The sequence below is a fragment of the Giraffa tippelskirchi genome, chromosome 3, assembly GCF_054371585.1.
Source record: "Giraffa tippelskirchi isolate mGirTip1 chromosome 3, T2T-mGirTip1v1.2.pri, whole genome shotgun sequence".
Classification (NCBI taxonomy): Eukaryota; Metazoa; Chordata; class Mammalia; order Artiodactyla; family Giraffidae; genus Giraffa; species Giraffa tippelskirchi.
In genome coordinates, this window is record NC_137277.1 from 147470105 (window position 1) to 147482886 (window position 12782).

The 12782-nt window shown below is 44.0% G+C and overlaps 1 protein-coding gene across 5 annotated transcripts in view; it reads left to right on the top strand.

Annotated features, from left to right (window-relative positions):
• Positions 1–12782, top strand: part of LOC145542615 (aldehyde oxidase 1-like) — a 73855-nt gene that overhangs the window by 51612 nt on the left and 9461 nt on the right. For all 5 annotated transcript variants that reach the window (XM_081581790.1, XM_081581789.1, XM_081581793.1 and 2 more), the window contains 6 exons: positions 852–938; positions 1774–1965; positions 3696–3923; positions 8789–8884; positions 10773–10901; positions 11570–11644. In XM_081581790.1, coding sequence (XP_081437916.1) covers positions 852–938; positions 1774–1965; positions 3696–3923; positions 8789–8884; positions 10773–10901; positions 11570–11644 — 807 coding nt within the window. The remainder of the gene's footprint in view (positions 1–851; positions 939–1773; positions 1966–3695; positions 3924–8788; positions 8885–10772; positions 10902–11569; positions 11645–12782) is intronic.

Consider the following 12782-nt stretch of genomic DNA (forward strand, 5'->3'; position numbering starts at 1 on the left):
ACATTTTAAAAGCAAGGAAGATATTTATTTAAAAGACCTCTAGCAGCACCAAATGCTGCTGAGAGTTGTGATGAAATTGGGCCCTATATGAGAAAAATGTGCAGAGTATTAATACTTTATGTGCAGGACACCAGATTTGGAGATTACAAGATCGCTGACTTTAGGGGAGAAGGTTTTGGTGGAAATATGAGGATGGAAGCTAGAACTCTAAGAACTAATGGCAAAAATAAGAGGTCAAGAAATATGCAGTTGATTTGGAGAAGACTGAATGGTAGTGACAGGTTAAATAAGGGGTTTTTCTTTTGCTTTTATGTCTTTCTCTACCCTTTCTTTTTATTATTATTACTTTTACTTTTCACTACCTTAACCATTTTTATGTGGTTTTGATTTGCATTTCCCTAGTTATTTGTGATGCTGAACATGTTCCCATGTGCTTATTACACATTTTGCGTATATTCTTTGGAGAAACGTCTATTCAAGTCCTTTGTCTACTTTTTAAACAGGTTGTTTGGGGTTTCTTTTTATTGAGTTGTAAGAGTTCTTTATACATCCCAGATATTAACCCCTTATCATATACATGGCTCGCAAATATTTTCTTCCATTCTCTGGATTGCCTTTTCACTCTGTCGACTGTGTCCTTTGATACATAGAAGTTTTAAATTTTGATATAGTCCAATGTGTCTCTTTTTCTTTTGTTGCCTATATACTTCTGGTGTCTTATACAAGAAACTGTCAAATCCAATGTCATAAAAAATGTTCATCGATATGTAGAGGGTTCACCAGTGACAAAGTACACTTTAGAGAGACTTGGCACCCAGCACCAGGATCAAAGGTCCATTCTCTCTCCCCAGGCTGGATTCATGAATGATGGCAGAATTTTGGCTGTGGATGTGGAGCATTATAACAACGCAGGCGCCTCCCTGGATGAGTCATTATTAGTAAGTGTTTTAATGCGCAAATGCACATTCTGGAAAGTGTTACATAAAATGATTTAATTCAGAAAAATGTTCAATGGCTAAATGATATTTAATTATAAAAGCATAAATATTCTCATTGCTGGGAGCAAGTAGCCCCATGTTACTTACTGCTGCCCCCACTGTGAGCCCAGAGATACTGGCTAAGTCTACATCTGTGTGTTATCTCTGTATTTCCCAAATTTTAGAGCTCTTTTCCCAAATGCAAGTGTTAGACCTTAACCTTGACCCTATTGATATTTTAAACTGGATAATTCTTAGTAGTGGAGGCTGCCCTGTGCATTATAAGATGTCTAACAATATCATTGACCTCCCTCCATCTAGTACGTGTCCATGGCTCAGCTACCCTCCAGACTTAACAACCAGAAATATTTCCAAACATTGGTGAATGTCCCAGGGAGGAAGATGGAGAAATTGCCCCTGGTTGAGAACCAATGCATTAAATCAAATACCAACATTTTTTTTCCTGTTTTTCAAGATATCTTATTCACTGCATTCTGTAGACTGAGTCGATGAATGCTTCAAAGGCTTTGGAAAGTTTTAAAACCTGGGGGGAAGTGCATTAGCTCTAATATGAAAGTTAAAAAATAATAACTTTAAAAGAAAAATTATTCAAATCCTTAAAAATCATTTTACAGCAAAAATGCATGTAATTTGAGACATGGGTCAAGGTTAGCATGTTTGATATGATACAGAGAAGGTCGTTCATTTCTGGCTTGGTTTTGATCTGAGGTCTCAAGATGGTGAAACAGGGCCAGAAGGTTGAGGGTCTCATCATGTCAACTCTGGATTTCCCCAGGTGACAGAGACGGGAGTTCTGAAAGTGGAAAATGCCTACAAGTTTCCCAACCTGCGCTGCGTGGGGTGGGCATGCAGAACCAACCTTCCGTCCAACACGGCTTTCCGAGGGTTCGGCTTTCCCCAGGCAGGGCTGATCATCGAAGCCTGTATCACAGAAGTGGCAGCCAAATGTGGGTTGCCCCCTGAGAAGGTAATGATGAATTTGTCTCACAAAGGACAGTGAATTTTAGAGGTTGGAGGGCCATTGGAGGTCTTGATGTTGAGGAATTTGAGGTCCACAGGGGCTACATGATTTGCTGGAATTAACCCAGCTGACTGGTTAATACAGAGCAGGACTCTAGAGTTCAGGGGTGCTTGTCTTACTCAGGTTCCTCCTCAGAAGTCATGGGAGAGGGTGCTGAGGTGTGAGCACTGGATTCATTGGTAGTGAGAAGTCTCCATTGGTTGGGGGTATAATTGCTACCAACAAGTTCTGTCAAAGCCTTCTTTCCTCCACTTCCTTAACATCACAGCCAGCTGTCATTTGAGTCGTTTCAATTACTTAAATGGTCTTCTTTTGGTTCTGTAAGTCCTGGGCCAATCTTCATTCATGCACAAGCTCAGTTCCCTTCCCAGTATCCTGGCGTGGCGTTGGGTGGGAAGATGGTGCGCTCTCTGCCCCCTTCACCTCCCCTGTGCCTTCTGCTCAGGTGCTGGGCAGGGAGGAGGAGGAGACCCAGGGCAAACAGACAGCATTTCTGCCACTGGCTTCTCCCAGGAAGCGCTCTGTCCTCTTCTTGGTTAGATGAAGCCACTCTTTGAGTATATCATCTCTGGGCTCCCTTTCTGCCAGCTCTCTTAGAAATGGACAGTTCCCTGTGAGCATTATATTTCCAACTGATCCTCAGCTGGCACCTCACCTCATCCCTGAAGCCCCCGCCTCCTTGCCCGCTGCTGCATGGAAAGCTCAGGTCCCCAATGCATCCATCTCCTTCCACCCTCCCCCAGCCCAGCACTAGAGTCTGGGTCCATAGGCAGGAGCCATCATCTTTCTGCTTTGAACTTGTAGGGGGCCCTTGACCCTCCCTTCCTGGCCATCTCACCACAGCCTCTTTCCCAGATATTCTGGCACATTGGTAGCCCTAGGAGGAGGATCAGCAAATGACCTCCCTTCATCCCCAGGGAATATAGAGGGGAGAGGAGCCATCCTTGAAAACACCACCTTCTCTCAACAGCTCACTAACATCCAGTCCTCTTTTTATAATGATCTGGGAATTTGGGGAGGGGGAGATGGGAAGAAGATAGGTCTGTAATGGCTCCTGTCAGCTTGGAGACTGGCTGGCCCTAACTGCTGAGAGTGTTATCATCTGGGAATGTCAGCCACTTGACCTTTTGTTCTCAAAAACTGGTGACTAACAGCCTTCGTTGCCAGTTCAGATCTGGGAATTCAGAAAGAATTCTACTCAGTGCTTCAGACGTCCTGAGATAGAATTTTTTTAATTGGATTTTCATCCTAATTATAAGTTTTAGTTAAACGAACTTTAATATTTTCATGTTCGAAAGTTGTGGTCTTCTCTTGCCAAAGCATCTGAAAGATATAAATCATGTAGATCATGTAGGCTGTAAATTAAACTCAGCATTGCCTTTCAACAGATACTCACAAGCACACCTAGAATTAAAGAGTCTACAGCATATCTAGACTGAATTGAGTTATATAAGAAGCATAAAGCAAAGTTCTTCCTTTGAACTTACACAAGAGCAGCTTCAAAAGCATTTAAGTGCTAACACATTAGATAGAAGGTCTGAGTAGAGGAAAAAGGGAATATTGAGCTCAGTTTGGGTTTTCTAGAATGAGCAGAATTTGACTAGAAGGACAATGAGTGGAAGAGACTATGTCTGCGAAGTGCCTCCTCACCCTTTTTATTCCCTTCTCTTTTGTAGGTCCGAATGATAAACATGTACAAGGAAATTGATCAAACACACTACAAACAAGAGATTAATGCCAAGAACCTGATCCAGTGTTGGAAAGAATGCATGGCCACGTCTTCCTACACTCTAAGGAAAGCAGCTGTGGAGAAATTCAACTCGGAGAATTACTGGAAGAAGAAGGGGCTGGCAATTGTCCCCCTGAAGTATCCTATTGGTCTTGGAACAGTTGCTGCTGGTCAGGTCAGTTCTGCAAACAGACAAGTCCAAAGGTGTTGAGGAAACTCTCCATGAAAGTGGATATGGTTGTACTCTCCAGTTGTTAAACTTCTCCAGAGTGGTGCTCAGTCCAATAGGTTTTTTCTCTAGAGGAGATGAGAGCTGCTTTGCCTACTGCACCAGGTTGGTGACAAGCATTCTTGCTAGGAAATTGAGAGACATGGCATCTACTCTAGGCCCTGGCTTTAAACTGCTGAATCAGCTTACTCCAGAGCACTTAATATAAAATATGCATGGGGACCATCCACTTCCTAGGTGGCACTACTGGTAAAGAATCCACCCGCCAATGGAGGAGCTGCAGGAGACTCCAATTTGATCCCTGGGTCAGGAAGATCCCTTGAGAAGGGCACAGCAGCACACTCCAGTATTCTTGCCTGCAGAATCCCATGGACAGAGGAGCCTGGTGGGCTAGAGTCCATAGGGTCACAAAGAGTCAGACACCAGTGACCCCTAAGACTCCTCTTCAGCTACTCTGATTCTGTGAGGTAGAAACAGGAAGTGAAGTAAAAACAGGAAACTGCAGGGCACTCAGTGCCCCTCCGCTTTTTGGTGGTGCTCATTCGCTAAGTCATGTCTGTCTCTTTGCGACCCCATGGACTGCAGCACACCAGGCTTCCCTGTTTGTGCAAACTCCCTATCTCGTGGAGTTTGTTCAAATTCATGTCCATTGATGATGATGCCATCCAACCATCTCATCCTCTGTCGCCACCTTCTCCTCTTGCCCTCAATCTTTCCCAGCATCAGGGTCTTTTCCAATGAGTCAACTCTTCCCATCAGGTGGCCAAAATATTGGAGCTTCAGCTTCAGCATCAGTCCTTCCAATGAATATTCAAGGTTGATTTCCTTTAGGATTGACTGGTTTGATCTCCTTGTTTTCCAAGGGACTCTCAAGAGTCTTCTCCATCACCACAGTTCAAAAGCACCAATTCTTTGGCACTCAGCCTTTCTATGTTCCAACTCTCATCTGTACGTGACTACTGGAAAAACCATAGCTTTGATAGATGGACCCTTGTCAGCAAAGTGATGTCTCTGTTTTTTAATACACTATCGACATTTGTCATAGCTTTCCTTCCAAGGAGCAAGTGTCTTTTAATTTCATGACTTCAGTCACCATCAGCAGTGATTTTGGCTGCCATTACTTAATATCTGGCTTCCATAGGAGGTTAGGTCTATCTCCTTTCCCTTATCAGAAATTTCTCAAAAAAACAGATTAAAAAAATAACAATAATTACTGTGCACCTACTATGTTGTAAGTGTTTAGATTTTTATTTCATTCAGCCTTAAGGGCAACCTATAAGATTTGTAGTTTGACTTTAATGATGAGAAGCTGAGGCTCCGAGAGCTTCAATAACTTACCCAGAGTCCCACAGCTGGTGAGAACGGTGGAATCCGGGCTTGACCTCAGGTCTCAGAGGCCCCATATTCTGTGCTTTGTCAGCTACATCAAGCTCCCCCCCACCACGCCCCCCATCCACATTCCCATAGCACCTTCTGATGGGAACTAAAGTGGGATTCAGCTCAGTTGGGAAAAAATCAGACAACTGCCAGCAGTACAGTTGCATCCTCAAAGCCTTCTGAGAAGCTCCGCCGGCCTCCCCCATTGCCTCCCATCCTTCCCTGAAAACCAGCTTATGTGCTTAAAACATTAAATCAGGGCTGAATCACGGAGGTGAATTGAGGAGTTTGGGATCAGACAGGCTGCTTCCTGGAAGCCATACACCGAAAGCCTCTGTTCTGAAGAAAACCAAACAGAGGAGGGAACTAGAGCCCCTTCTGTATATGCGGCCCTTGGTGAAGTGATTTGCAATTTCCCACTTGATTTAACCGCTGTCTCCTTTCTGTTGGCTGCTGTGGTTCTGTTTCATACAAGGCAGAGCTGAAGCCCACATCTTGCCCAAGGACATCCAACTAGCGAGTGGTAGAACCAGGACTTGACTTCAGGACTGTGCTCCGACAGCTGAGGGTATCCAACACCCCTCACCTACATTCATTTATTTCCTAGATGGGGGCACTGAAGCGCACACAGTATCTAATGAACCTCTGTATTCCCAGTGCCTATATACAGCACCTGGCATAGAAACTGGAACTGTTAGTTCGCTCAGTCGTGTCTGACTCTTTGCAACCCCATGGACTGTAGCTCGCCAGGCTCCTCTGCCCATGGCATTCTCCAGGCAAGAATACTGGAGTGGGTTGCCATTCCCTCCTCCGGGGGATCTTCCCAACCCAGGGATCAAGTCTGGGTCTCCTGCACTGCAGGCGGATTCTTTACCACTGAGCCACCAGGGAAGCCCTCCTGGCACAGAGGCAGAACTCAAACGTTTGAAAGGCTGAGATACTTGGGGAACCTGTGGGATTACCAGAGTACACATCTCACCAGCACGAGCAGTCCTTGCTGGATGGCTTAAATTTCACAGACTAGGTTCCCAGCTGATATTGGAGAGCCATCTGTTCCCGCATGCCAGTTGTGCTGATTTCATAGATGCAGCTTGGCGGAATTATCTTTGTGGCGCTCACAACGAACCAGTCAGTGGTGCTGTTCAGCTGAACCAAAGTTGATATTTTAAGTGGCCCAAGAAGACTGCAGCAGCACATGGGACAAATTACTCAGCCGTCTCAGGTAGAAAGTCTGCTCTGCCCGCCGGGTCACACAGAGAAGAAATGCAGAGTCCTCTGTAATTGTTGCTCAGTCATGTGTACCAGCTACAAATGTCACCCACAAGCAACTTCTGAATTGCTTGCAGAGCCAAGGAGGCCAAATAGAGAATTTACAAGCTTAAGGAACAGCTTGAATGGCTCTACCGTTGCCAATTCATTCATCAAACTTTAATGGAGATACTCTGTTACTCTGCACGGGTGCCTTAGGACACCGGGCTTTCCTTCCAGGGGGGTTTTACACTCCAGCAGAGTACACAGAAGTGCCACAGAGTAGAGTCCAGGAGCAGCCGCTGCAGCTGGCAACCCTTGCCATCTGGTGCTCAACCCCCCCAGGGAAGCCTGCGCTGGGCACTCTATAGAGGATATCATTCCTTATCTTTATTATTTTGAGAATAAATGGCCAGAAGCACAAGACAGTGTTTCCAGGACTGACCCATCAACAGACAGTAAAACCTGCTCTGTTGTGTCTCCCCATGATTATTATGACAACGATGCCTTTCCTAAGGTTCTAGGTTTCTCCCTTGGGCAGTGAGTGTATGTGCCTTTGTCTTCAGAGAAAGTGCTCCTGTGTCCCCATTTCCTGTGGACATCCCTCGTTTACACCTGCTGGCCAGGTGGACAGAGTACACATTCACTGTCATACTGCCTGACTTGGAATGATGGTGGCTTCTGAGCATTGTTCACTGGAGTAGTATGAACCTTCAGATGCCAATGAAGAGGCAGTTCTCCAGGTGGCCCATGGCCCACAGGTGGCTATAAAAGTCCTTCTGGTGGGCAAAGAATCCATCTAGGAATGCAGTCCTTTCCTTGGGCATATCTGGTGATTGATACGCAATTCATCAACTTTCACTTTTGACCAGGGTTGTTTAGCGTGGTAGAGGACCCACCTGCCAGTGCAGGAGACATAAGAGACACGGGTTCAATCCTTGGGTCAGGAAGATCCCCTGGAAGAGGGCATGGCAACCCACTCCAGTATTCTTGCCTGGAGAATCCCCATGAACAGAGGAGCCTGGTGGGCTACAGTCCACGGGGTCACAAAGAGTTGGACATGACTGAAGCGAATTAGCACACACCCATGAGTAATGCAAGGTTTACTAAAATTTTAGCTTCATTAAATGGAAATTAGCTTGTTACCAGAATTTTCTGAAGACTTGCCTTTACAAATCCCAGATTATTATACCACTCTGCTTAAAAGCTTAGATATTAAGAAATCTAGCTGGTAGCTTTCAGTGACACCTCCCCCCCGCCGCAGCTGACCCAGGGAACAGCTGCAAAGGTGTGCCTTGTAGGCCTCCTGAACCACAATGGAACCACAAGAAGCATTTTCTCTAGGACCGGTGGCTGTTAATATTGCTGTTACACTGGAGACTCAGAGAAAAGAAGCCTTTCACATTTTTTGCCGTCTCTTGGGATTTCTCAGTCTCCCAAGCCATCTCCATAAGCCCCTGGTGTAGCACAAGCAGACTTGGCAAGAAGGCACATTCCTATTGATTGTAAAATATGCTTAGCTTAGAGCCTGGGTGTTCTATCATAGCAGCCTTTTATTCGATGTTAGCTGTTTGTTTCCTTCTGGATGCCTGTGGGCAGCTCTGCAGTTAGATAATATTACTTCCAAGTTCTTTTCTAACTCTAAAGCCCTGTAATTCTGAGCCAAGATGATTGCAGGCAGGGTCAGCACATTTTGTAGCAAAAAAAGTAGTATCTATCTGCCCCATCTTATTTGGATTTTTATTTTTGCTTCTCTATTACACACCTACAACTGTAGGGATATGTGTTCACGTCAACAAGTCTTTCCCTTCTCCCCCAAACAATCTATATGTGATTCTGCATTTAAAACAGACGACCTCTCCCTCAAAACCTCCAAACTTAGATTATTGTTCCACCCTAGGTCAGGGGGATCTTTGAAGGTACCAGGGCCTCAATTGCCCTCCAGAGGAAATAGTAGCATAAGCAGCATAAACCTGCCCCAGAGTCACAGCCATCCAGTGACAGCTGGCCCTGCCCCGCACCGCTTGCCCTGGCTCTGCTCAGGGCGATGGGGGAGGTGCCTGTGTGTATTGTGGCAGAGATGGAAAGCAGGGGTTCCTTCCCAGGGAAAATATCCTCTATTTGATACGATATATGATAATACCAATCAAAAAGATCATGGCAATTGTTTTCTTTTTTTTGCTTAGGCTGCTGCCCTGGTTCACATTTATCTGGATGGGTCTGTGCTGGTGACTCATGGTGGAATTGAAATGGGGCAAGGGGTCCACACTAAAATGATTCAGGTAAGAATGCAAGTCACTGGATGAAGCTGGATATGTGCTTGTGGATATGTGTATAAGAGAGAAATGAGGGGTGTACATTTTCTATTCCAAAATAAAAAAGGATAGGAGACTTTAACTTTGACTGCTTCAACTACTAAGCTCTTTGCAGAAACTGGGTAAGCAAGCCAGTTCTGTAACTGACCCTCCTAAAAGAATGTGGCAGAATAGCCTGTGGTTGTCTTATTGCTAAAGAAGGTTGTAGATCACTTGCTGCTTTCCTTTGAATGTATTAGCAAATGTGTTGGGGTTTCTTTTTTGTTTGAACCTTTGCTGAGAAATAAAAAGATGTGTAAATTCTGATACATTGCATTATTTTTTGCCATTTTTATAGTAGGACTCTGAACAACTGCTGATGTAAACCACATTTGATATTTCTAACCAAACTATCACTTTTCTTTTGGCTCAATTATTTTAGAATAAGTTTTAGCTGTTTCTATTTTGATAATCATTATAATATTAGAGATTATAAAACATTTGAAAAGCAAACTTTTTTTTTAAACCCTGCACTTTTACCACTTTAGCAGTAACCACTGTTTTGTGGTTTTTCTAGTTTGACTTTTTTTCTTTTTCAATGACTTTGACTTTTCTTTTTCAAAAAATCACCAGCATTCTGTTTGCATAATTTTGTATCTTGGTTTTTCCACCTATCTTGATATAGAAGGAGCATTTCCTCCTGTCATTAGAATTTTTTGCAATCATAATTTTTAATGTTGCATGTGGATGTATGTCTAATTCACTTAACCATCCCCAACTGTTAAACACTCTAGTGGACACTTTTGTCCATAAGCCTGTGATCAAATCAATGACTGTTTTTTAAATGAAGTTCTCAGGAATGGAATTACTGGGTCACAGAATAAGTCTTAAATCATTTGTCACTTATTACCAAATTGTTTTCCAGAAAGTATCCATCATATTACACCACTAGCCAACATTCTATGTTACAGATTGTTAAAACAAAAAATCCTAGATAACGTGATAGATGAAATTACCTCATTATTGCTTTAATTTGCACTTTTCTGATTATAGGGGTGCTGATTATATATTTTCTTTCATGTTATTACTTGCTTGAGAATTGTGTGGTCATTGCTTTTTCCTGCTCTGAGGTGAGACTTCAGTGTTTTTCTTACTGAGCCACCAGAAACCTGTCTGTTCTTAGCCTATACACTTTGTGCAGACAGTCTTCTGAGAGCCAGGGATGGGGAGGGCTCTGTATACTTATGCCATTGCCCTAGTTGTTGGCAAACTCTACTAAGCCATACTGCTAGCGGGAAAGAGAATCTGGGACCAGCTGAGACTAGTAGTATGATTTTTGCTCCATCACTAAACACAAAGGAAGAACGTAACAGCCAGCTAAATCCTTATGTTGGCCAATGGCACTAGCACCATTTACTTCTGGGATCTCATGTTGGCACTGTTGCTTTAACAAGGCCATTGTTCTTTCTCTTTCTGGAGCATCTCCAGAAATCTGGATAAAACATCTCCTCTCTAATGAAGTCAGCTTTGCTAGAACTGTGCAGAGTGCAGAGGTGTAGGAGAGGCCTCAAAGGTGTTGATTTCATGATGATGAAGTTATAAAGCATTTCCTCCTGCCTTGACTTTGGAGAGCTCACCTCCTCTATTGGGTGCTTTTGTACAAAAGAAAGTCAAAGAAGAAAGTGTGTTCAGGGCTGCAGGGGCCAGACCAGCTGCAGAGTTTTAGCCAAGAGGGACTTCTTGTGGCTGGAGGGACTCGTGGGCCTGTCACTGGTGTCTGCTGGGTGTGGAGGGCTCCACATACATGCTACCATGGGGTATATGCACAGGTCTATGCCTAACCAAAGAAAAGTGAAAGATCTCTTCCAAAATCCAGGTGGTGAGTCGTGAGTTAAGGATGCCACTGTCCAATATCCACCTCCGGGGAATAAGCACAGAAACCGTCCCTAATACAAATGCTTCTGGAGCGTCCTTAGTGGCTGATTTCAACGGGTTGGCAATAAAGGTAAAAATCCTTGCAGTGGGGCCTAAATCATGAACCCCGTCAAGGCTGGAGCTCAGGAGATGTTGAGAATCCATCCAGTTCGTGTCTGTTCCCACACCCCCTTAGGGAAACTGAGCCTTCCCCCAGTTTGGGGGCTCAATCAGTGTTCAGCACTGGCCACTCTCCCAAGTGGAAGATGCCACCCCCTTTCTCCCTCACTCCTGACAACTCACTGATCCCCACGTCCTAATCCATTCTGCTTAGAAATCTCTCTTTCTGGTTCCAGGTAGCAGTATCATGGCCGCTTTGGTTCAAACTCACGCCTCTTGCCAGGGCCATCGCAAGGCTCTGTCTGTCCACCCCAGTTTCACTGCCTTTCACTCTCGCTTCCCGCAGCCACAGAAAGCTTCCCCATGGTGGCCAGTAGTTGGCCAACAGTTTTTCTATTAAGTTCTGAGCTCTCAACAGGGCTGTACAAGGCCCCCATCCTAGGTGGTCTGTCTTTAAGACTAGTTTGTACTTCACTCCTACCCCCATGAGACTTTTCTCATACCTCTTACAGGGTTGGTCTCTTCCTTCTCCATGTTCCATGGGCTTCTTAAATAAGCCTATGTAAGGTCACTTATCATGTGGTTTTGAAGTTGGTGTTTATGATCATAATTTAATTTTAACTGAAAAATAATCCCTAGGATGCTTGTAAGACTCTTCTAAAACGCCTTGAACCCATCATCAGCAAGAATCCCAGAGGCACTTGGAAGGATTGGGTAAGAATTATTGTTTCTGTGTGTAATGTTAGAAGAATAGTAGAGGCAAGAGTGAGACAGAAATATGTGAGTCAAATATCAGTAGAAAGGGCACATTAAAAGGTATTACACTTACATTATGATCCGAGGCCTTTGGCCTTTGGCTCTCAAAGTGTGGAAATCCTATCATAGGATGATGGCAGAACTCCTGCATCTGGGACAATTGCCTGTTAGAGAAAAGAAGGTTCCTCTTGTTTTAAGTGAGAATTAATGTTTCTTCCTAAGGAATCTAGGTATTTTCTTGAAAATAGCTGTCAATCTGTCTGTTCTCTTTTTTGGGGTTTCTACTGTTCTTAAAATTGGAAGATAATACCAGAGTCACTCTGTAAAAGTACAAGTCATGTAAGCACTCGTTTGGAAATAGAAAGCCAAGCCACTTGGGTTATTCAACTGCTTCCTTTGATCTACTTACAATCTAGTTGGACAAGAAGACACATTTTAAAATCAACTAGGAAACTATTCAGAGTAATGGGTTTTAAAGTACCAGATGGCGTGGAATGGATATCCACTGAAGACGGGGTGTATTTGTCATATCGACAGTTCTAGGATGTTAAGTCACATTAAAGCACTGGTCTGGAGGAAATAACATTGGGAAATCTTACTTAGAAATGGTCCTGCTATTCCATAGAGTTAGGACTCATTCTGTAATTCATGTTTATGAGAGCTCTCAATCCTTTTGGGGCATCTTTATTTCTGCCCTCTGCCCAGTGCTGCCTGAGAGAGTCTGCCTGGAGAAAGATGGAGTGCAAGCAAGTCGATCTTCCACCATAATGGAATGCTGCCCTCCATCCCATTTTCTTCTGTGATGGTTACACTTCTCACCTTTTTCTTTCTCAGACCTGAATTGCATCATTTTGTATCTTAGTCAGTTGTGTACACTGCAGAGTCAGGAGAACTTTTAGTAAAGGGTACAATTTAGCAAGATTGTACCCATCACTAAGTCTACTATGGATAGTGAAAGTGAAAGTCACTCAGTTGTTTCTGACTCTTTGAGACCCCATGGACTATACCATCCATGGAATTCTGCAGGCCAGAATACTGGCATGGGTGACTGTTCCTTCTCCAGGGGATCTTCCCAACCCAGGGACTGAACCCAGGT